Source organism: Gigantopelta aegis, chromosome 10 (assembly GCF_016097555.1).
Source record: "Gigantopelta aegis isolate Gae_Host chromosome 10, Gae_host_genome, whole genome shotgun sequence".
Classification (NCBI taxonomy): domain Eukaryota; kingdom Metazoa; phylum Mollusca; class Gastropoda; order Neomphalida; family Peltospiridae; genus Gigantopelta; species Gigantopelta aegis.
The window spans coordinates 58,392,083-58,418,541 of record NC_054708.1 but is presented as its reverse complement, the minus strand read 5'-3'; the positions used below and the strand labels follow the sequence as shown (position 1 = coordinate 58,418,541).

The following is a 26,459-nucleotide window of genomic DNA, read 5'->3' as shown; positions in this document are numbered from 1 at the left end:
ACTGTTTCAAAAATTTGTTTGGATTTCTCTTTTTCTTTCTTATCAGCATCATTATCGTCATCATCGTTGTCATCATTGTTAGAATGACGATGATAATGATTATTATTATTCTTCTTCTTATTATTATTATTATTATTTGTGACAGCTAAAGAAGTTAATGAAACAGGGCGCTGGTACTCAGAGTCGTATTAAACTGGCCACATTCCTGTTGGAGCATGGAGCAGACGTCAACGCCAAAAACAAACGCGATAAAACTCCAATTGATGTCTGTTCTAACAAGACGCTGAAAAAAGCTGTAGAAAACTTCAAAAAAGAAAGGTATGCATACACATACACGTATACATATACAGCTATATAGGGTTCCAAACGAATCACTACACATTTTTACATGGATTACAACTAGGGACCTAAATTTACGCAGGATACCTTGAAGGGTCTTAACATATGCTATAACAACGACAACGGACAACGACGACCATACAGTGCCAGCAAGATGTTTGTCAGTCATCGAGTAAAAAACTTTTGCGCTTTACTTCGCTCAACAGTATATTCGCTACAGTATAACGACCTACTTGCCTAAATGCGCAGTCCAAGTGTATACGTCAAATCTGTATGTGTAAATCGCTGGCACACGCTACTGTCTACTATGTAATTAGTTTTGTAAGTGATGTTTAAACATGTTCTATGGGTCACTGATCTGAAATAAAAATATATTATTATTATCATTATTATTATTATTATTATTATTATTGTTAGCAAAATTATGGAAAGTGTTCAAGCCAACTCATTTTGCCTGAATTTTCCAATCGTTTTTCCCCGAATTTGATGATTTTCTCCAGGACTGGTCGAATGAAAGTTCACATGATCAAGAGAACGCAATTGGTTTTACTTAGTCGTGATTAATGTAAGCGTTAGGATTATAAATATTATTTCAGTAAATCTGGTTTAACTACACGTTACGTTTATGTTGTGTTCTTGTATTAGTAGCAGCTGAAGGAATTCATCGTATCTCTCGAACAGTGTACTCTAGTGGTGTCGTTAAACAAAACAAACTATAAACCATCGTATCTCTGAGTTTTCTCCTTTTTTAACAGCAGTAAACCTGCGCCTGCATTAGTCAGCGCTCTGCTGTGTTCTCAGTGCTTCTCACGCACCGCTGACGTCACATTGTTGCCATGTAACCACAAGATGACGTGCAGAGAATGTCATAAGATGGTGTCCATTTGTCCAGTTTGTGGAGGAGAGGTCACAAAAGCTGTTGATGCAGGTAATAATCATTTTAAATGTATACATCTGCAATTTTACCTAGATTATATGTGGAAGCCATGTAGGTCATGTCGTTAAGATCTACAAGCTGCAAGTTGACCTACTTAGCCGTGGTGTTATTTATAAGGTGGCTTAAGCTATTCTTTACAAGAGAATTATATACAGACATTTTAAAAAACAAATTACAAAAAATATAACTTCATTGTATCTACTTATATGAAACACGTTATACTTTTAGTTTCAAATTATGTTTTAATATTTCTTTAGTTAGGGTAATACATCTATTCAATTCGTATGTGGTTTTTAAACTCAATATAATTCAGGACCTCATAAGATCTAAGTCAGATAGGAACGTTTGTTCAGGATATTTTTGTTCTGCTGTGTTTCTATAGTGGGGTCTCGCCCTGGTGAATTATTCACATGGTACAGAATATTATAAATTTAATATGTCATTTTTATATAATATTAGAACATCATTCTTTCAGACGACACAGAATTGATTTTATATGTTTAGATATATACAGAGCTCGCCATTTAAGGGGAGCTATCACTATCGCTCCCCTTCTCTCCCCTGAGACTAGTTCAAGAAGAGTAATTCTTAATTAGCATGTGAATGGTGTCAATATGGTAATGGCCTCGGTGGCTGGTAGGTGCAGGGTTCGGATCCTGGTACAGGCTCCAAAATTACCAGCTTGTCCTTTGTTTTGTATTGATTTGTTTGTTCATTAAACCAATAAAAATTACTTACAACTTATTGAGATTAACAAGAACAATCCATGCTGAAAGACGTTCCAAATGAATGAAGCTTCGTTATTAGTTTTGCTCGGTTTTCAAAATATACTATGAAAATATTTGCTGTGTATGACCCTCCCCATGCATCTAATAAGCCAACGTTTATAAATTAAGTTGAAAGAATTCAGTAAATAATTTAAATAATGAATACCGCTAATTCTTCTAAAATTGCAGACTCCAACGAGATTGATTGAGGAGCAGTTGCACCACGCAAGAAACCCACACCTACGTATGTTTTGGAGAAGAGAGAAGCTAAGAAAATAATTAATGCATAATACTTAGAAATTTGAGCATATGGCTATGTTCTGTTTAGTCTTGAATTTTGTTTGAATTTGTTGAAAAGGTGGGAGACTGGTATCATTTTTTTTTTTTTTTTATTGATTTCGGTTTTTTAGCACTTTGTAATTATCTGATGTACAGATAAGTACACTATTATGTATTGACTATTTTAAGACGACCACTTGACTGAATATTATTCACATATACATAGACGGACGTTAAACGGTTAAAGGCTAAAAAAAATACTTTATAATTACAAAAACAGTAAAAAAAAAAAAAAAAAAAAAAAAACCCCACCAAAAACTCCAAACAACACAACACAACAAAATACACTTATAATTATAAGACATCTTTATAAGCCAGGCGAGGGACGGGACGTAGCCCATTGGTAAAGCACTCGCTTGATGTTCGGTTGTTCTAGCATTGGTGGGCCCATTGGACTATTTCTCATTCCAGCCAGTGGGAAATGACTGGTATATCAATGGCCGTGGTATGCGGTGTCCTGTCCTGGTGCATATGAAAGATTCCTTGCTACTGATAGAACAATGTGGCGGGTTTCCTGTCTAAAAATAACTAAATGCTCGACATCAAGTAGCCGATGATTTGTAAATCAATGTGCTCTAGTGGCGTCGTTAAATTAAACAAACTGTAACTTTAACTGTCTCCACTAGACGCGCAGTCCACAGTGAGTACAGTTTATACATCCTCTCCAGTTAGAACATGTTCTATTCTTTATATCCGTAAAACGCGTCTGTCTGTTCAGAATCGCAGCTATAGTGTAAAATACCCATGAAAGAAAGAAAGAAATGTTTTATTTAACGACGCACTCAACACATTTTATTTACAGTTATATGGCGTCAGACATATGGCTAAGGACCACACAGATTTTGAGAGGAAACCCGCTGTCGCCACTTCATGGGCTACTCTTTCTGCTTAGCAGCAAGGGATCTTTTATTTGCACTTCCCACAGGCAGGATAGCACAAACCATGGCCTTTGTTGAACCAGTTATGGATCACTGGTCGGTACAAGTGGTTTACACCTACCCATTGATCCTTGCGGAGCACTCACTCAGAACATACCCATGAAAGGACTCGCTAACCAGCCTTGGTGGTTTAGTTCAAGCCATTGATGTAAGGCTGGTAGGTACTGTGTTCGTATCCGGGTACCGGCTCTTACCGAGAGTGAGGTTTAATGGTCAAATGGGGAGATGTAATGCTAAAGTTAGACTACCAACTGTCACGACGTAGTTTATCAACTCGCCAATCTCTCGACGACTTCTACGACTGAGCCCTCCTACAACTCGATTCTCAGCGTATACAACACCTACGGCCGATTAATTTTAATCTGAGCTCGCCCGTCGTAAGTTGAAGGGGGGGGGGGGGGGGGGGGTTGACCAACTCCGTCGTGACAGCTGATAGACCGAAACTAACATAATGCTACTGCACCGACTGCTCACCGTGATACAGACGCGGGCTGAATTTTAACTGGGATTCAAATATTGGATTGGTTGTGACAGGAATTGGGTAAGGAGATGAGTGGTACTACTGAATACGCATTTGTTAAGGGGTCACAAATATACGTGGAATGGGGTTAAATGGGAGAGACAGACAGCAGTACGTGGTATAATCAGTGTTAGTAATACTTTGACATTTTGACGTGGTCTTGGTGATATCAAAGACGAGTACTCGGACTCATGGAAATGACGTACATGGTGGTGGGGAGGTGGTGGGGTGGGGTTGGGTGGTGGTGAGTAGGTTGACGACTGAATTCAGTTTCAGATATTCGTTGTATATGTGTCGATACTTTATATATAACGAGAGAAACAAATAAGGGAACACTTGGTATTGTAGACTAAATTGTAGTTGCTTTTGTTGTCATAATATCTGCATAAAGTACAAAGATGTAAGGTGGCACTGAATGTCAGTAATGTAAAGCTGAATGTTAATAATACGGTTGACATGGGCCGCGGCATGTGGGGTGGGGGGGGGGGGGGGTGGCGAGGATAGCATGGCGCCGCCATATTTCACTGTCATTGTTTTAAGAAGTGTGGAAATGCCATATTTGAACACATGAGATTCAACGCTTTTTTAAAGTACATAGCGCTCAACTCAAATTTCCATCACCCGACCCATCGCACTGACCCCCCCCCCCACCCCCCCCCACATAGCGCTTTCAACTCGTGATGGATGCGAATTTTGGTTTTCCATCACCCTTTACCCATCGCACTGCCGTGAATTGTGAATATTTCTTTCCATACATATATATAGTTATAATTATGCCTTGCATCCAGTAATATTAATTTGTAGTAATTGCTGTTTGTAATACTCATGATAAATCACAATGCTCACTGATGTTAACGTTTTAATCCACTTGTGATCAAAATATCACTTTCAGACATTGTAAATTTGTTTGAAAACTGGGATCACCCTGTAATGCCGTGTAATATCTGCCTTGAATTGTAATAAAAACTGCCCTGAATACTGATTTAATTGTATAAAACTGCCGTGAATTGTAATATCTGTAATTGTAAAAAACTGCCCCTGTGAATTGTAATAAAACTGCCCTGATCTGCCTTGAATTGTAATAAAAACTGCCCTGAATTGTAATACTGACTTGAATTGTAATAAAACTGCCGTGAAAAATCTGCCCTGTAATACAAACTGCCGTGAATTTTAATACTGACTTGAATTGTAAAACTGCCCTGAAAAACTTCCCTGAATTGTAATACTGACTGAATTGTAAATCTGCCTTGAATTGTAAAAAACTGCCGTGAAATGTAATACTGACTTGAATTGTAACAAAGAATTGCCCTTGATTTGTAATAACCAGATTGCTGCCCTTCAATTGTAATAAAAACTTCCCTGAATTGTAATACTGACGAATTTGAATTGTAATAATTGTAACAAAAAATGTAATAACCAGAAATTGTAATAACACAAAAATGTAAAGTAACGCATGCTTGAACGACACCACACCGCATATATTCAATTTGAGGCTGTTGAGTTTATTGTATTTAAGACAATCATTACTGCTACATAGGCTTCTCCTTTCGACTATCAGCAAATGGCATTGTTACTCGCACTCACAAATAGCGTGTACCACAACGTTTGATATACCAGCTGTGGAACAAAATAGCGGAATGGACCATTTGAGAATAACCTCAGTTGCTTTATGGGTTATATCTAGCCTAGTCGTAGAGCGATCAGTCTAGGTTCTTTTGGGTCGTGTGATCGAGCCTCCTCGGTGGACTCATTGGGTTTTTCTCGTCCCAACCAGTAACCATGCTTGTTATATGTTAAATACCGTGCTAGTTGATATTATGTCTATGCATATAAATATTATTTACTCTTTTCCGGTAGAAATATATAATGTAGTGAGAGCAGATTCCTTCCTTCACTATCAATGTAACCATGTGGGTTTAATTGTTTTAATGATTTTAGTATGCACAAAACATATGCACCTAAACCTTTGGCTAGGAGCTGTAGGGACATGCATTTATCTGTCTAAACATCTGACCTCTGACCAGGGACAGTGACGATCAACCAATAGACTGGCCAGCTGTGTTTGACCCAGTTGGTGGCTATTCATTGTCACTCACCTAACATTCTTTCACATGTCACGATCTGCACAAGCTAGCCACTCTCAATCTGCCTTTAACCTATACTGGGATAATTGGTGAGTTATATTTCTACTTTCCTAATTCACTTTACTATCATATATAAAGTACAGTTTATAAATTACAAATAAGGCTTAAATAAATAACTACTTCAATTAACATTTACTTTGATAAAGGAATAAACTGGATTAATGTAAGTATTAAAATTTTGGCGTGGCACTTACGCTGTAACAATAATGGATATTCCTATAGCCAAGCCATAATTAAATGAGTCATTAATGTTTTAGAAATGTATGTGAATAGTGTGTATGTGTGTATATTAAATAGGAAATGTATTCGTTTTATTTTACTTGTTTCTTATAGACGTTTTTACGGTTTTTCATCTTGTTACCGCCCTAAAGCCCACAGCTAAAGGTATTGGTATTTCAGTGTCTAGGTAAACCGTATCACCTATGAGGATAATGTTTTGTGTATCTTACTTTTATTTTTTTTATACTATATATCGCCATGTGTATAATTGTTTGCTGTAATTGTTTGCTGATTTACGATTACCCGCGATTGATTAATGTTCAGTCGTTTAACATACGGTAATTCTGTACTGTGTATTATGCCTATATTTGATGTTTACTGTAGCGAGGCTAAATATTGCTCAGTTTATGGTTGTATATTTTGTTTATGCGATTTGCTATTATCTGTAGATAATAACTAGACTGCAGAGTGTATTGATATATACTGTAATGTGTTTTAATATGGTGTTTTAAGACTGTTTATGTATAGTTGTGAATGTATTTTAACAACGCCATTTTTGCTTATAGGGTTTGTTACGACTATATATCCATATGCTCCGGAATAAAGGACCCTATTATTAAATCATCTTCACCGAGTTCAGTTATCTGTTCGGGGGAAGAAACATCTAGACCAAATGTCACAACCATATGTTAGACACCAAAAAACCGTAATTTAAAATGTGCCAAGGTGTTGTAAAACAGACAATTCCAGAATGGCAGCTTCTCGTAATTTAAAAAAATCGTTATACATCTCGTGTTACCATATCTAAACGCCATGATTCTGCTGAAGTTTTCTGACCTTGCAGAAAGTCTGGAATATTTGCAATGCCTTTTCCTCTTTTGTAATGGGGTTGGAGGGGAACAATATCAGGGTTTTTAACACAGGGTACTGAGGGTAACATTACGTACGCATCCATAAAAAGGATGCCATTTAACGCAACCACATGCATGGGGTCCACAATCCACGCGTTCGATCCCGCTTACGTACATGACATAGTATTGATGTATGAATATCTATATATTGTATGTATGTCGAGGTTGACGATTACATACATAGATATTAACGCACTGGCTCAGGTGATAATTAAATCCTTTCTCACCTCACAAATTCTCCCATGCCGTTGCTGGGACTCTAACCTATGGCACCGAATCGCCCGCAAATGGCAGACTTGCCACGATACCTTCTGAGCTATTGAGGCATCCATAAAAGGATGTTCTTTAACTCAACTATATGCATGGGGCCTACAAGTCACGCGGTCGATCCCGCTTATGTGCATGAAAAAGTGGGCAGACCTGGCACTGGCTAGTATGTATTGACGTATGAATATCTATATATTGTATGTGTGTCGAGGTTGACGATTACATATTACATATTAACGCACTGGTGCAGGGGATAATTAAATTCTTTCTGGCCTCACAAATTCTCCCATGCCGTTGCTGGGACTCCAACCTGTTGCACCGAATGACCCGCATATTGCAGACTTTCCATAATACCTTCTGAGCTATTGAGGCATCCATAAAAGGATGCTCTTTAACTCAGCTATATGCATGCCCCCCATACATACATACATACATACATACATGAATACATACATACATACATACACAAGTTCCAACAAACTAATCCCGATAACATGCTAATATTTAAGGGAAAAGTTTAATTTAAAATGGCCAATGTATACACTACAATAAATGGTACACATATTTATTTTATGTTATCTAGTGGTGTAAAACATAATTTGTTATGCTATTATTAACTGAATAAATAATTTTAATATATATATATATATATATATATATATTAAGACAATGTTAAACAGTAAGACAACTTGGCTAATTAATGTGTTGTGGGTGATTGGTACTATAGTCATATTCCATCGATCTACCAATGGTATGTAGTTACAAAATTAGTTCCAGGAAAAATGTCCAAAGGTTGTAACTGTTGTAATATTTCGCAAGGGATTCCCTGGCCAGCACAACCCAGAGAGATAACAGTCAAACCTCTGTTGGGCCACCATTTGTCCTAAATGGTCACCTTATTTTACTCCAAATTCATCTAATATAGAACAAACTAACCTGTTATGTAAAAAGGCATTGAAGTATGAAAAAGATGTTTATTTTTGCATGGCATACATTCCCCCTGAAAACATAAGATTTCACGAGGTTTACGATGTAAATTTATTTAGTGAAATCGAAAGTGATTGTGCTTATTACATAGGTTTAGGTGAAATTGTTTTAATGGGTGATTTGAATTCTCGTATTGGTGATAAAACCGAAACAACAATAAGGGATCAGATGAGCGAGCACATGACTGATCACAGAAGAAGATGCAAAACTGAGATCCCCTAGATCTTCATGCGATAAAACTTTAAACAGCTCAGAAAGGAAACTGTTAAGTTTGTGCACAGCAACCAATTTGATAATATTAAACGGTCGACATTCTAGCGATGTGAAGGGAGAAACAACGTTTTTCAATAGCAAAACAACAAGTGTCCTAGATTACTGGCTTGTTAGTGAAGACACGTGGGAAAACGTAAATAACTGTCGTTGATTCGTTCAATGAGTACTCTGACCACGCCCCAGTAGTGATATCGTTACGTTCATTAAAGCCATTGGTCGAAATATATCCAAGCCGAACGGGTTGAAATGAGATGCATATGGTTTCCGGAGAATAATGAGGCTGTAGGTAGCCTCTTGAACATGTGCATAGAGGAGCTCCAATTGATTGTAAACAACATTGATATACATGATAGGGAATCTGTGAATGAACATGTAGAACAGTTCACTAATATATTAAATTATGTTACGGATAGCTGTAAATATGAAGTAAGGTTAAATAATAAGACACACAACATCAAGAGGATGGATAAGCCATGGTTCGATGAGGAATGTAAACGTCTCCAAATTGTCTATAAAAAAAGCATTATACATGTTTTTAGTAAATACAAAACAGATTCGTGTAGACACGCGTTATGTGTTGCGAAGTCCGATTTCAAACGTAAATGTAATAAGAATAAATATCTCTATAAAAATTTATAAGGTAATAAACTAAGTTATTTGAGGAAAAATAACCCAAAAATGTTTTACAGATGTTTCAACAGGGAAAAAATAAACGACTGTGTAAATATTGACACTGTTGAACTGACCAAACATTTTAGAAATTTATTTCAAAAGAAGCAGATGTTAGCGATTCGTGCAATACAGGGGAGACAACTTGACGCGATACGATATTCGAGGAGCTAGATTGTGTAATCACTGAAGCTGAAGCCATGAAGTGCATCGACTTGACTAAAAATGAAAAAAAAACCTGGAATTGATAATATTTTGAACGAGTTTCTTAAAACATTTAAGAACGAGTTGTTTCCGATCATAACCAAACTTTTTAATATTATTTTGGATTCTTGAGTGTATCCCTCTATATGGAAACATGCTGTTATAACACCTATATTCGAAAAAGGAAATCCAACGGATACAAATAACTACAGGAGAATTTCTCTTCTTAGTAATCTAGCAAAATTGTTCACATCGGTACTAAACCAGCGACGTTTAATGTGGAGCACAGACAACAACATGGTAACAGACGCACAATTCGGATTCAAACCTGGCTATGGCACAAGAGATGCGATTTTCGTTCTTTATGGCCTTGTAACAAAATTTCTAACAAAAAAAACGATTGTATTGCTGTTTTATAGATTATGCCAAAGCTTTTGATAATATAGACAGAGTTAAATTATGGATAAAGGTAATTAAAGCCGGTGTCACAGGAAAAGTTTTAACTGTAATACAATGTCTATATACTGATTTCAAGGCCCACGTGAAAGGCTCATCTAGTGCAACAGACAGTTTTGACGTTTCCAGAGGTCTTTTTCAGCGGGAGGGCCTTTCGCCCCTCCTATTTTCTATGTATGTTAATGACCTTGAATCTCATTTCATTAATGATGACTGCTCATCAATCGATTTAGAACTATTAAATTTGTTTTTGATAATGTATGTGGACGATACAGTGATATTTTCTGAAACAGTTGAGGTTTTACAGCATATGCTGGACAGTTTAGCAAGATATTGTTTGGACTGGAAGTTACAAGTAAATGTGAGCAAAACTAAAATAGTAATTTTTCAAAATGGAGGTAAAACAAAAGCGACGGAACAGTGGTTTTACAAAGGAGCACTAATTGATATACTGGATGATTTTAACTATCAAGGTGTAACTTTTCGATACAATGGTAAATTTCGTATTACACAAAAGACAATTGCAATTCAAGCACAAAAAGCAGTCTTTGGTCTTAAAAGATAAGTATCAAACTTTTGTCTGAACAAGGAAACTGAGTTGTCATTATTCGACACATACATGTATATTCAACCTATTTTAAACTACGGATGTGAAACGTAGGGATTTCATAAAGGTCATGACATCGAAAAGGTACATACAATTTTTTTTTAAAGTACTATTAGGAGTTCACAAAAAGGCAATGAATTTCTGTGTTTATAATGAGTTAGGTCGAATGCCATTACAATACAAAAGGTATATGATCATTCTAAAATATTAGCTAACGGTACTGAAAAGTGATAATTGTATATTATTGAATGTTTATAAATACTTGTATAATACATGTGAAACTTGTACTAACTGGGTTACTACTGGGTTGTCGTATATATGGTATCAACAATATGTTGATAATGAGCTATATGTTTTAGCAGACAGCTGTAAGCAGATTAGAAGGCATTAAAACATTTCTTAAGAAACAAGTCTCAGAATGGGCACCGGCCTCGGTGGCACAGTGGTTAAGCCCTCGGACTACAGGCTGGTAGGTACAGGGTTCGCAACCCGGTACCGGCTCCAACCCAGAGCGAGCTCTTAAGGGTTCAGTGGGTAGGTGTAAGGCCACTACACCCTCTTCTCTCTCACTAACCACTAACAAACTAACAACTAACCCACTGTCCTGGACAGACAGCCCAGATACCTGAGGTGTGTGCCCAGGACAGCGTGCTTGAACCTTAATTGGATATAAGCATGAAAATATGTTGAAATCAATCAAATCAGAATGGGCTTCACTTCTCTCAACCCATTCTTATTTCTGCAGAAACTTTAGTGCCAGCTTGTAAAACATTCAGTGCATTTAGTTTTCTCGATGACTGCGCTATCAATTACTTTTGGGGTTTCCCCATTGACGTGTCAATAGTTATAATTCGTGGTTTCAGTTTCCTGGTCAAATATATATTATTAGAGCCTACTAAATACGATTTGCACGTCTGTACCTTAGTAAACGTATACGTACTACAGTTAAAGCATTTTGGACGTTCAAGAGTGTTTTATAATCAACGCCATTTCTAGGTAAGAAGGTAAAAATAGTTGAATATTTATATTTATGCATGGTTAAATCTCGTTGCTTACATGGTACACGTATAGACATATCTCGTCTTGGTGACTGTTAACAGTCTGGGTTTTATTTTCACAAATAATGGCAAATGTGTGGAAAGAAAGAAACGAATGTTTGTTTAACGACACCTCAAGAAATTCTTAAACTAAGGCAACTTGGTGTCTAAACATGTTTATTTCGATATTTGAGAGAGAGAGAGAGAGAGAGAGAGAGAGAGAGAGAGAGAGAGAGAGAGAGAGAGAGAGAGAGAGAGGGGGGGGAAACGAGGGTTCGGGGTCACTGTCCGAGAATGCGTTTCAATGAATAGCACACACACACACACACACACACACACACACACACACACACACACACATACATACACGTGTGATCGCCGAAAATGTTTATTTCGATACTTCAGAGAGAGAGAGAGAGAGAGAGAGAGAGAGAGAGAGAGAGAGAGAGAGAGAGAGAGAGAGAGAGAGAGAGAGAGAGAGAGAGAGAAAGAGAGAGAGGAGGAGGAGGTAGAGAGTTATGGAAACCTGGGTGACAGGAGTCACTGTCCTAGATTGCATCCCCCTCCCACAGTTAAAAGGCCATAGAAATATGTATGTATATTTATACCCTACTTACGGTCTCCGGTTTCTTTTGTTAAATATGTAGGTGTATTCACAGATAACCTACACTTTTCCTCCAAAAGTGTAGGTGTATTACAATAACAAGGTATCCTTATTGGGGGAATGAAGACGAATTTTCCCCTTGTGGTACACGTCCAGCTGTCGTAACTAACCTGTATTATTTTAACATGATGGGCATCTACCTACCTTAAATAATCGGCATGCAAGACGTAACATAAATATGTTTACAGAAATATTTTGATATAAACAAAACAAGTACTCTTACTATAGGTAGATGTTTTTAGGTTAAATTATATATTTAGCTGTTATTTCATCACAATTTACACTTTATAATGCAAACGAAATATTTAGTCAAACAGGCGCGTGTGCAGGAATGTGTGTAGAGGAAGTCTAGACTGGCTAGTGGTGTTTTTAGGGGAGGGGTCGGGTCATGCGTCCCAGGAAATACATTGAAAAGAACAAATATAATATAGCACGTGGGGAATGGGAATGTTCTGATTGGAATATTACATATAGTCCGTCCCATCCTCCTACAAAAATGTTTTGTTGTTTTTGTAAATAGTTTAAGTTTGGTTTGACGTAAAAATAAAAATAAGAGTATTTTGGAAATAACAAAATTATACTATTTTTGTGTGTAATTTAGAAAACAAGTAGCTCAGAAATAAATTGTAGTAAATTCCATAGTATGAAAAAATGCGTTTCCCGTGTTACTGTCGCACACAATTCATTAAAACTGCAGGTGTGTTTGTAAGTATAAATGAAATTATGATAATTAATGTGAGTCGAGAATGCAGCTTTGAAACAAAAAATCAAAAATTTCCATGCAAGAAAACCCAAACAATCGGGGTTGGTGACAGCTCGCTAGATTCATCTCCTATATTTAAAACATGGTCAGTTATAACAAAACGCAATTTCATCAACTTATTTTTTACCTGTATCATTCTTTATTTTTATAGCATAGGTAGGGACATTTATGATGCTAGGGACTGGCATTCATAAATCTCAGCTGAAGATTAAAAAACAACTGTGGTCATTGACCATTCTTGCTGTAACCGGAACGCGCCAGAAGTGGTTAGTGGTTAGGGGACATAACTCTGCCTATTTCTTTTTCGCGAATTTCTAATAGAGGCTACACAACACCACGTGTTCTTAGACGTGTTTGTGGGAATCAGTTGCGCAACTGTATCCAAAAACATTTCCCCTCCTGCAGTTAGAATTTAAAATCTTTTTGATTATCCAAATTAAAATGCACAGAAAATGAAGTCCATTTAACTAAACAAAACAATCTCCATTCTGTCCTTCAACGTCCTCTTTTTTCTCGCTGGCTTATTTTCACAACTACAACCACGGTTTTGCTTGGTGACACTTATCATTTGCATATAACAAAGTTCAAACTATGTTTTCGTAATATTTTAACCAATAGAACAAGCCATCTACAAAAATTAGTTTACTGTTTGACATCATTTGCATATACCAAAGTTCAAATTATGTCTTCGTATTATTTCAACCAATAGAAAGAGCCATCTAATTACACATGCGCACTTATTCACAATAGTTCCCCTGAGATATTTATTGCATGTGCATGTGCGACACCAACAACTGAAATAGACGGTTTTACTTCTCCAGAACAAAATGTGAGGCTCACGACGTCTGGTCTACCTTATTTTCGTTTCATTATTTACTACTTTCTAGTTATTGATTTTATTAGCCATAGAACTAATATAATAATTCACTCGACCTTAAGTGGGGTATAAATCAGTTATACCCACACTTACTCGGTGTATCGGTGAATACCTAACTGTAGGGATATTCACCGATACACCTCGTAAAGTGTGGGTATAACTAATATATATATTAGAACTGCTTAACACAGTTGTGTACAATTGACATCGCGCTGACTCGCTACGACGCTCAAACAGTGTGTAAAGCGGTTCTGTGGTTCACACTTGCATGATCGTCAAAAAGTATCATCTACACTTTATAAGTATTGTCTGATTTTTTTTTTTTAAGTTCATCTAGTATAAAAAAAACAAAAAAACAAACAAAAAAAACATGGCAAACTTTTGTGAGAACGGATTCGATTAACCTAAAAGAAATAACAGGCAATCCTTAAAGGAATATGCTTTAAAATATCTCGGTATCGGTAATGTATAGCTGCAGCAGAAGGAATATTGCTTGATGTAAATCTAATTGTCATGAATAAATCAAGAGAAGATATATATTTTTATACGCCCGTCTATTATGTCCTATTATGTTATGTGCGTCCATCCGTCCTTACGTCCGTCCGTCTGTTAACGTTTTCTTGTCCAGACCATATCTTGCATACAGGGCCATCAAACATCGCATGTAGGAACACTATGGGATGGCGGTGTGTCGCGTACTATTACTAGGTCACTGTGACCTACTTTTCACGGTCTACTGCACATAACCTTAAATCCTTGCATGAGCATACGGGCAACTGTTTTTGTATGGAGGCAGGCTGGCTTTTGCCCGAATTAAACGAAATTACCCGAATCTGCATAACGACATTTATTCATATTACCATTACTACCAAACACCTATATAGGGTTACAAACGCATCTCTACGCATTTTTACATGATTACAACTAATTTTAAAGGTAGAATGGTGGAAATGCATGATAATAATGTCAGATTAGCACATTTTGCCTGAATATCTGTATAATGTTTGCCCGAATTTGAGGTTTTGCTCCTGCCCCCTGTCTCGTACGCTTATGAATCCTTGTCCGGACTATATCTTGCATACAGCTGCATACAGGACCATCACATCTCACATGTAAGAACAACTTGGGATGGCGGTGTGTCGCGTGCTGTTACTAGGCAACTTTGAACTACCTTTCACGGGCTACTGCACATAACTGTACATCCTTATCCCACTAATTGCTTGGCGGTTCTATATTGTTAATATTACATACATAACTATATATAATTTCCCTTTCTAATAAAGAACAATAACTTCATTAATCAGACAGCACCTTCTCTAATGGATACAGTATCACCAGTAGTTGGTCCAAAACAAACTGTCCATCCATCCCATTGCAAAAATGTCACATAATTATAATTGGATCATACCCGTAACATATCCCTTAATATCTATGGTTTGCCATCAATCTCCTGACGGGCGTATCACGTACCTCACCGGTACTCATGTTATCTTTCTATTACTGTATAATACAACAATAAATATCAATATAGTGGAATAAGGGAATAAAATAATCTACCAGAATTTCATGACTCACCCCACCCACAAAAACCATGGGTAACGACGGGTCATAATCACAAAATCAAGGTATCAATGTATTCATAAAAAAGAAAGAAAGAAATGTTTTATTCAACGACGCACTCAACACATTGTATTTACGGTTATATGGTTAAAGACCACACATATATTGAGAGAGGAAACCCGCGGTCGCCACTTCATGGGCTACTCTTTTTCGAAGGGATCTTTTATATGCATCATCCCACAGACAGGGTAGTACATACCACGGCCTTTGATATACCAGTCGTGGTGCACTGGCTCAAACGAGAAATAGCCAAATCGGCCCATCAAACGGGGATCGATCCCAGACCGACCGCGCATCCAGCTAGCGCCTAACCACTGGGCTACGTCCCGCCCCCAATGTACTCATAAAATTAGCAGGGCAAGTCCACAAGGTAGGTTTTTTTTAAATAGTTTTCCTTTGGACGTATTTATCTAAGTTGTTTCACCCTGCTAGGTCATTGTTCCTTTTTAAGACCTTCCTGCATTAATTCTTGCTGTCGTTTATCATCCACGCTTCAATTATTTTAGGTTTTCTGCCTCCTGTTTTCTGTACTTCACGAATGAACTTGACGGCGATGTTTTGCTAAATCAGCAGACTTGGCTTTCACCTGAGACGATTAATCACATGATAACTGTTTTGCTTCTCTTCTACTTGGGTTGATAGTTTATGAAACAGTTATATAGGCTTGCAAACGAATCACTACACATTTTTACATGGATTGCAATTATTAATTTTGTGGGTAGAATGATAGAAATATATCGCAAGGTGGTCTCACGATAGCACATTTTCCCCGATATTTGTATAATTTTTGCCCGAATTTGAGGTTTTGCTCCAGCACTAGGAGGGCAGTCCCCCCCCCCCCCCCCCCCGTCTCCTCCCTGCCTCGTACGCGTATGGTAACATCATGACAGGAACCGTAGCTACTTTGAATTCATTTCCCCATCTATAATACTGATAGCCTCGCACGTATTATCATCGTATCTAGTTTGTTGGAATCTTTCTAATGGTATGAATGTAAAGGCCGACATACCAACGTCCATTAGTGTCTGTGGTTCTGTTTGAGTAAGATCGTTGTATAGTTGCTGAAAGGCCGGGATCAATTGTGCTAAATACTAATTTGAGGAAATCCAGATAAAGAAAACATCTTACAAGGTTTTCCGAAACAGTTTGTTGATGATATAGCGAAATGGAATATACCAGTGTTAGCCGACTGAATCGATCGTCCTTTTTTACTCACAAACGTATTCTGTTTTGGAGAAATTAAGCATCAGATCCCTCTAACTTGTTCTAGGTGTTTGGGAAAAAGTCATGGTTTACAAGCCTAGTGATGCAGTTAAGTGTTTTTTTTCTGTTTATATCAAGCAAGCAAGACAAATGTGTAGAGGACAAATGCTTTGAGATTCTAAGAAGATAGATCAAATGTACCTAGGAGTGCATTATGTCAGGAATTTCGCACTTTCACTCCTCAAAAGAAGTGGCATTTTCTGTTTTAAAAAAAAAGACTACCTTGCTAATATTAAAGTGTATGTTGATGAAGTTAGTTGCAAAACTAAATCAGATCAACACATTACTAGGGAAAACCTTTCTAAAAAGTTGGTGTACTGGTAAAGAAATAAATTGTTTTGTTTATATTTGAAGTAATGGATTGTTATCTCAGTGCATTGTTGAAAACAGTCTTGTCGTATTTGGGCAGCCATCTTGGACTACGGTGTCAGAACCTTTTGAAATGTACTTTAAAGGAAGGAAATGTTTTATTTAACGATGCACTCAACACATTTTGTTTACGGTTACATGGCGTCGGTTATACTTTCAAATATCAAAGCCCAGGTTTTCAAAGCTATCTTAGCTGTAAAACCACATCAAATGCACAGGGTAGTTAGGCACTTGATGTGATTTTAGCGCTAAGATCCTGTCGCAAAATGGTGCCAGAAACTTAGGGATTCTGAAAACATAAAAAAGGATACATTACAAGCAGTCTCTCTGTCTGTCTGTCTATAATTATCAATTTCTGTCTGTATTTCAATATGTATAAATGTGTGTATGCATAATGTACTGTATTTCTGTGCATGTATTTTTCTATTGTAGTATAGTATCAATGATTTGTGTAACAAATACTTCTACATAGAAGGAAAGAAACTTTATTAACGTGCGACTAACCACTGCAAGTTCATACTCGTCCATCTTGGGGGACAACCTCTGGTATTGTCTGAAGTCTTGCATGAGTGAATGACCTCTATACGTTTGTCAGTTTCCAGCTGTAGTACAAGATGGCGGCAGGTCTACGAGTAATGCGAGGAAGTGATTGGCTATCGGATGACGCTGACGGGGGTGAAGGTCATCTCGGAACGGTGGTGTCATATTGGGAAGATGAAACAGCCGAAGTGATCTGGGACAATGGAAAAAAAACTCTGTCGAGCATTGGGAAGGACAGCAAATACGAGCTGAGGGTTGTAGACAATGCTCCTGTAGGTAAGATTGTGTTTTAATGGAATATCTTATTCCAACACTTAAGTTTCCTTTTGAGTTGAGAATAATAATTATAAAGCTCTTACTGATACACATTCAGTCAGCTTATCTTGATATGTGATTAATCGTTTAACTCCGGTGTTTCCCTTGGATTATTATTATTTTTTTTTTTTTATCCTACTGGTTTTAAAGGCTGAAATCCATGTTTTCATGTTTAGTTTTTTCCTGACAATGTCAACATTTAGTTGACGAAATTTGAGATTTTAAACTTGTGGTTTTAAACAGCGACATTACTGTTATTAATTGATAAGTAGGTCCGCTAGGTTTACATATAATTACATATAACAATTCCATTAGTAAATAAATATATTTAGTTGTGTTTGTTTTCAGGAATTCGCCATCAGAATATCGTCTGTGGTAGTTGCGAAGAGGTTAATATGATTGGCATGCGATGGTCATGTGATAAATGTACCGATTACGATTTGTGCTCTTTGTGCTACTTCACGGGAAAGCATGACCTCTCTCATGAGTTCAAGCGTCGTGACACGGGCCAATCTACGGGGTAAATTGCATTAGTTACTTAATGAAGAAAAACGTATTTTAAAAACACACTATAAATCATGAAAGCATATACCTTTAGAACAAAGTTTGTTTCATTTAACAACGCCACTAGAGCACATTGATTTTTTGTCTTATCATCGGCTATTGGACGTCAAACATATGGTCATTCATACACTGATTTCTTTTTAGAGGAAACCCGCTCTTTTACGACAGGCAGCAAGGGATATTTTGCATGCGCTTCCCACAGGATAGAACAATCCATGGCCTTTGTTGAACCAGTTATGGATCACTGGTCGGTGCAAGTGGTTTACACCTACCCATAGAGCCTTGCGGAGCACTCACTCAGGGTTTGGAGTCGGTATCTGGATTAAAAATTCCATGCCTCGACTGGGATCCGAACCCAGTACCTACCAACCTGTAGACCGATGGCCTAACCACGATGCCACCGAGGCCGGTATACCTTTGGAACATGACAACTATATAAGGTCCAGCTTTATATTAAATTGATTTTCAACCAGGGAGTTGGTAGAAACGCATAACCGTCGGCGTTCGAATGCAGTGTCCCGGCTAGGACATCTATGATCAGGCCCGTATTTCTTTTTTTTTCTTTCTTTTTTTTTTTTTTTTTTTTTTTTGGGGGGGGAGGGGGTTTCTTCCGAACCCTCCCGCAAAAGATGAGGTCCACGTTTTCTTCTTCTTTTAAAAAAAAATTAAGTTCACAAATATTTGATTGTAACTTTTGCAACTCTCCTATAAAACAATATTTGTTTGTCTTCGTCATTCAGCACTTCGTTTATCAAAGTTAGAAATAAAAGGTTAACAATAGAAAGTAATCCTGTTAGGTCAAGTCAGGTCAAGTTATAGGTGTCAACGTGTGCATTCAAAAACACTGTTGTAGCACACGCCTGTCATGGACGCAGGTGTCGACTTTTGCCTGCTCATCCGTGCAGGACAGGAAACTGTTTGGTGTGGATGGGAGAGGGGGTCGCCTGCGCTGGCATGTGAGAGGGAGCACAAGCAGCCCGACCATGGTCGGTAGCGGGCGAGGGTTGCTTTTGGTGATCTTGAATTTGCAAATATCCCGTAGGATTAAAGCCAAGTAAAAAATGTTGCGTAATTTTTAAAGGTTATTTTGACGCTTAATTTAGAATGGTTCGTCAAAATTAAACATGGAACTATTTGGATGATTTGACTTAGTTGATCGAAAGGTAGCTCCTGTCAAAACCTTCTGTTCATGCCTTGATTTATATAGAGAGATTCAAATAACACTGGCTTCCATATATATCAAGCAATATCCTAATGTCATTTTGGCATAGAAGTTGCTTTATCATGCAAGTTATTTCTAAGTATTTCAAAATGTTTTATGACCACCATGTAGGTGTTACTTTGATGATATGACGCATCAGCCACAAAAATGAAATGGGATGCAATACCTTTTGCTGAAAACGTTTAAGAACTACACCTGTAGGCCTACTCTTAACAGGGACTGTATGTGTTGGCGGTGATTCGTGATGATACAATTTTAAGAACGTAATGTGTTTTGTTTTTCACAGATATGTTCGATATTAAAGGAACTGATCATAGTTCTGAGGTGCACGTACCTTTTCTGTTACTAGGGTTATAATAAGCAATTGCCGAAAATATTTCAAATATACCTTGGGTCAATACCCCGGGTCATTACCCTTAACTCCTGTTGTGTGCTAGAATTTCATTATCTTGAAAAAAATAAAATAATAAACAGTCTTAATAACAATAATACAATCTACAAAATAGTCGAAAATCGTTTTAAAATATCATTTCCAAATATCAGTTCCAGATGCCAGGAAAACGCGTTTTAGGCTTTCAGAGATTTCAGAATTTCCTGGGAGCATGGCCCTGGAACCTCATATAAAGCTCTGTATATAAAACAACTTCATATTCCACCAAATACCTAGTCGAACCCTCCCACTCGAAATGCTGGCTACGGGCCTGATGATATAACACCATATATAGAACTTTATGGTTCAAGAACGTTTGCCATTTTTTTCTAGTTACGTGCTGAGGTGTCGTTAAAAACATGTTACTTTCATTGTTTCAGAGATCGCGTGCCTGCACGGGATACCTCGAAGAAGATTCGAACTAAAGGACTGTTTTCTGGCGCCGTCGTTACGCGTGGCACTCATTGGGATCAGGGGGACAAAGATGGTAAGTTTGATAGAAAGTGTTTTCCTTTGTTTATTCCTCCCTGATTCCAATAACTTTAAATAAAAACTCTTATTGTATTACGCTGCTGAGGATAGTATTTGTAAAATGTAGCGGCTATAAAAGAATCCTTCATTCTGTGGACAAATATACGTGTGTATATAGTGAAAGTATTTGGTTCCGGGAAGAAATGGGTGTGGAGGCATCATTTGACGCACTTTCAACAACTATGTTATCCACACACATACGTTTCAGTCACACCACCCACCAAACTGTTGTACTTGTATTGCATTACAACATTATGAGCGACTTGTTTTTAATATAGTTCCTCCATTTCCGCACGTTGGTACCCAGGGGAAATGCACCCCTCACCTCTGCTTACCTATAATAAACATATAGTAACGGAGTCCTTGTCAAATGGGTGATTTGGTACATAATCTTACTTGTTTTTAATTCTTTCTATGTTGATACTGGCATTAACAATAATGATAGTGAAGCTTATGCGGGCATTGGACAATAATCTTGTTGATATTGTTGTTGTTGTTTCTGGTGGTACAGACAAGGAGGGGACTGTAGTTGTAGCTGATGTTGGTAATGATGATGTTGATTTTGTTGTTGTTTCAGGTGGTCCAGGCAAGGAAGGGACTGTAGTTGTTGTGTTCAGCTTTGATTCTACGTCACACAGATCGGCTGTGAGTGTAGCGTGGGAATCAGGGGAGACAACCACGTGTCGTGTGGGTCACCAAGGTCAGGTGGACGTCCAGTGTGTCCGTGAAGCTCTTGGACCAGATATCTATGTTGAACATCTGCCACTTTTAGGTAACAGCTATGATATACATTTACTTAAGGAACTGTCCTGTGTCTGCTGCCATTGTAAGATGTTTCTGACAAATTTAGTAACAAACTAAATACAGATACACAATAAATACTGTACACAAATAACAGTGGTTCCCCATTCCCAGGATATATATTTTGCATCCGCTTCGGGGAGAGGGGGGAAAATAACCTGGGGGAAATAAATGTACACATCACCGCGGAGACCGTATCTCGTGCTATATGTGCTACTAGGATAAACCGGCTCTGCAACCAGTGATATATTATGCAAGACAATATATTTAATATTTAATTATTTGTCGTTGAAAAGTCTGTGTCATATGGTAATATTTTAACAATTGCAGAAAACACACTTTTCATAGTAGTTTTGCGTAAATTTATATGGTTATCACCGATTATTTAAAACAGTTGTATTCATAGAACATGACGAAAAAGTGCCTTTAAATGTATACGTTTTTAAGTGGCCCTTTTTACTATCTTGAGTAGGAAGTCATTATTTCCCGATTCTCTTTGTACTGCCATCCACTTATTTCAGTCTAGGCAGGGCCCTAGCTCATTACCGACAATCCTTTTGTAGACAATATGTTTGTAAAATGTAATGTTTTCTTCAGTAAATCATTGATTGTTTGACACGTACAGATGTTGCTGGTGCCAGAGCTGCACTACTCTTGACGTCTCAAGCAGAGGGTCGAAGTTTTCAAGGAGCCAGAGTAAGTAGTGAGGAAATACTGACAAAGAATCCGTGAAAGTGAACGTTCATTAGACCAGGCGAAGAAAAATATTCCCTGCCATTAGTTTCCAAATACAGTTTCAAGTAGTATGTCCATCGGTCACGATAATAAACCTAATCTTTAAAAATGTGTAACCAGACGTTTAGTACTAGAAATTGCAAAGATTTAGAAATAGTTTGGATGCCTATCCAATTAGTAATACATATTTGGGTTTGTCACATTCTATAGGCCCACGCATCAGCAGAGGTTAATACTCGGTGTTGCTGATGTGTATAGCTATAGACCTAGTCGAACACATACATAACACTTTGATGCTACGAAAAGAAAGAAAGTTTGTTTTGTTTAACGACACCATTAGACCACATTGATTAATTAATCGTTGGTTATTGGATGTCATACTTTTTGGTAATTCTGCCACGTAGTCATCAGTGGAAACCTGGTACTTTTTTCATAATGCAGCAAGGGCTCTTTTATTAGCATTTTCCCACAGACAGGAAAGCACGTATCACGGCCTTTGACCAGTTTTGGTGCACTGGTTGGAACAAGAAAAATAACCAATCAGTTTAATGGATCCACCGAGGTGGTTCGATCCTGCTACACAAGCACGTCAAGCTAAGCTAAATCCCACCCCGATTAATGGTACGGTTGCAAACCAGAGATCCACCAATTCAGAATCTGGAAGAATTGGCTCAAGTACTTAAAGATAAATGTCAGTGAAACCATTTGTTATAAATCAGGTGATTCATTACGAGTAAATCCTGCCATTCACGTCGTTCGTGCACGTGGTGAATAGACAGACTATCGATGACGCTATTACCGCAACATGGGATGGATTCTGGCTGATATTGTCAGCAATTTGTCTGTCATTCCGCCAAGTAGTTATCAGTCCATTCACCGAAACAATCCTTGTCATAAAACTCAATATGTTAGTACGTCTTGAAAACCCTTTGAATAAAATAAATCAATCTTTTAAAAACAATTTGTTGTGATTATTCAGCGACTTGTTCAACGACGTACAGTGTTTGGTAGGTGTTTTGTCTTGTTATTCGCGGTAGGAATACTGTCTTGGGTGCTGGAATATATGAGGTGGTGAAGTATAACTTTATTATTGCTTGAGGGTTGGATATTTAAAACAATTGCTTCACTAATCAGTAGTCCCAATGAACTGACTGTTAATGGACGTGCTGTTTATTTCACCCAGGTGCCTAAACTGAAGAAGGGTGACATAGTGAGGATTCTTGATGACAAGGACAAGGTCAAAGAATTGCAGGACGGTCACGGGGAATGGATAGACCCTATGGAAAAGGTTCGTATATTCTATGTTATATTATACGTATTGTGTCCAAGTTCATATAAAATTCACATTTGTCTACTGAGTGCTAGATTTGATTCAGTAAACTAGTAAACGGATGTATTGTCCAGTAAAGAATGTCTTTGGGAGTGGCTGTCCTCGTACAGACGAGGCACAACATAAGAGATTCGTGCAATCAACCTCTATTTTGTCGTGTGGCTGTTTGGCTCTGCATTGTGCAGAGATGCTGTCTTGATGACAGCTAACGGTTTGTGTCGTTCAAATTAATACTGATACAGTCATTCGTCAGTCACTGGTCTACTCATCTAATCGTTGTCAAATTACCTTAGTTTGTGTTATTTAATCCAAGGGAAATAAAAGTATTTTTCGAGAAGTACAATTCTTGATGCAAAACAAAATATGAATGTATTTTTAAATCACAGAAAATACTTGTTCAATCATCGCGAAGGTTTTGAGACACGTCTAACAGACAAGTGAAAAGGATATAACATCTGTGTGCACTATTTACAGCAACCATACATTTTGAAATACTGGACTCGGTGTTTTGTTGATAACCTCAAATCAGAAGCGGCACAACTAATATAGACTAATGGAAAGCAATAAGGGAACACATGGGATTTGGAAGAGACCAAATTTCATTTACTACTAGAGTAATTATGTCTTTAGTTCATACAAAGCTGTAATGTGGGACATATTGTTAGCATAGTTGAACTGGCTGCCAGTAGCATGATCAACGTCTGACACTATGGATTGAGTGTTTTGGTTGCAGTTACTAATTGCTGTTACTGTTTGTAGGATCCTTCAGTTTTTTCCACCAGTATGTATACATTGTATATTATATCCCAGTTATTAACTGTAATTGTAATATAATGGGTATTTGTTTTCATTCTTTCAGGCCCTTGGTAAGGTGGGCAAGGTGGTGTTGGTAAATTTTCTTGGTGATATAAAGGTCAAGTTTGGGAGAAATGCGTGGATTTTCAACCCGGCATGCTGTGTCCCTGTCCCCAAGTCGGAGCAGCCGTTCGAATCGTCAGACGAGGAAGACTCAGACCCTCTCGGCCTGTTGAAAAGTTGGTACAGTTATTTAAGTCTGAAAACAGATACTTTCACTTTTGTTTCGCACATTTTTGGAATCGTTTCCCTAACTTATAGATATTTTGTTGTCTGTATCATGTCTTTAACCAGTGTCTAGTTGCTACATTTTCAGTATCATTTCTGTGCCAAGTGTCTAAACACTATATGTTCTGTATCACCGCGTTAACCAGAGTCCAAATGCTACATTTTCAGTATCGTTTCTGTGTCAAGTGTCTAGACGCAAAATTTTCAGAACCAGTTTCTAGACGCAACATTTTCAGAACCAGTGTCTAGATGCTACATTTTCCGTATCATTTCTTTAACCAGCGTCTATATCTACATTTTCAGCATCGTTTCTTTAACCAATGTCTGCTATATACGTTTTCAACGTCATGTTCTTCATCAGAAAAAGAATCACCACTCCTGCGAGAATTAAAAGCAGTGTCCCAGAAAGACAAAACCTAAACCAGCCTACATTTTTCAAACATTATAATGTCCCAGTAATCCCAGACAATTGTATCAGTTTCGTATCTTGATCTTTGCATATAAACTCAAAGCAACACGTGCATCAGGGCAAAATTGTATCATTGAAAGGGAAGTCCGGTTTCTTGCTGTTTTAAATAATATATTTTATGGTAGAGACTAAGCTTTAATAAGTTCGTTTGTGTTGATTTCAAATAGCCTAAACGCTATTCTATAGAGGTTATGAGTATTACAAGACTATAATATAATCGTTCTCTTTATCTTTTTTTCAGCCTTGGCAAAAACGCTAGAACAGCAGACTCAACTGCTTGGACTTCTTGGGTCAGAAAAAGGGGGCCTTATGTCACTGAAAGGAGAGGGGTCAAAAGAATTTTTAGAAGCAACTAAAGATTCAGATGTGGAGAAAGTTAAGAAGGTTTTAGAGAGATTTCCAAAACTAGTAAGTAAATCATTCTGTTAGCGTTAAATTACTGATGGTTGGAAAAACAACCACAAAACAAAGGAGTCATAATTAGCGTGGTTGAGACATGCTTTTACAACAATACAGAACCGATAAGGACTCAATGAGTGTCATTAATAAATACATATACTAATGATTTGTTTTTAAATTGAATTGTCGTTTGATGCCATTTATATGATGCGTCCTTTCATTTCTTTGATAAAAATATTAGTTTTGCTTGTTTTTACTGTTGTCTCTGTGATTTGGGGGTTTATTTTAGGTAACTGCGCGACCAGACAATGGCATCACATGTCTGCACATTGCAGCCAATGATGGAAAACTGGACATTTTGAAGTTTCTGGTGGAAAAAGGGTTTGTGGAAAAAGGGTTTGACTTGTGTAGGTTCTCAAACCAGGGTGGTCAAGGAATTGTTTCTAAAATAAAGTGCTAAAGGAATCATTTAAAATATTTTAGATACAATCTATATGTTAGCTATTGGGCTTGGCAGGGGAAGGGTGGTATGTAATTTATTTTAAAAGGACTGTCCTGAATTTGCTGTCACTGTAATATCTTTACGACTAACAGATCCAGTTTAATGACTAAAATTACGTATTAAAGGTATTTTCCTTATGGAATATCAGTAAAGTGTTTGATGTCGTCCTAAGCACAAGGACACACACACACACACACACACACACACACACACACACAGAGCGAGAGAGATACACACACGCACACACAGAGATACACACACATATATATAGATACATACATACATACATACATATCATATACATGTGTACATATACATATACATATATATATATATAATGAACGTTTACTGTTGCAAACAGTAGTGTA

The 26,459-nt window shown here is 37.4% G+C and overlaps 3 protein-coding genes across 5 annotated transcripts in view; all 3 read left to right on the top strand.

Moving 5' to 3' along the window:
• The window catches only part of LOC121383965 (E3 ubiquitin-protein ligase MIB2-like), a 166,767-nt gene that overhangs the window by 134,282 nt on the left and 6,026 nt on the right, over positions 1 to 26,459 (top strand). The window lies entirely within an intron of this gene.
• Positions 151 to 3,241, top strand: LOC121383974 (baculoviral IAP repeat-containing protein 8-like). 2 transcript variants are annotated; one of them, XM_041514096.1, is made up of 3 exons: positions 151 to 318; positions 1,098 to 1,267; positions 2,233 to 3,241. In XM_041514096.1, exons 1-3 carry the CDS (start codon positions 158 to 160, stop codon positions 2,250 to 2,252), a joined length of 351 nt encoding a protein of 116 aa, XP_041370030.1. In that variant the 5' UTR covers positions 151 to 157; the 3' UTR covers positions 2,253 to 3,241. The 2 variants fall into 2 exon arrangements, with proteins under 2 accessions (XP_041370030.1, XP_041370029.1); XM_041514095.1 differs by having other exon boundaries at positions 1,095 to 1,267.
• Positions 17,507 to 18,627, top strand: LOC121383973 (E3 ubiquitin-protein ligase MIB2-like). The gene is made up of 2 exons (XM_041514094.1): positions 17,507 to 17,986; positions 18,374 to 18,627. The coding sequence occupies exons 1-2, from the start codon at positions 17,785 to 17,787 to the stop codon at positions 18,547 to 18,549; spliced, it is 378 nt and encodes a 125-aa protein (XP_041370028.1). The 5' UTR covers positions 17,507 to 17,784; the 3' UTR covers positions 18,550 to 18,627.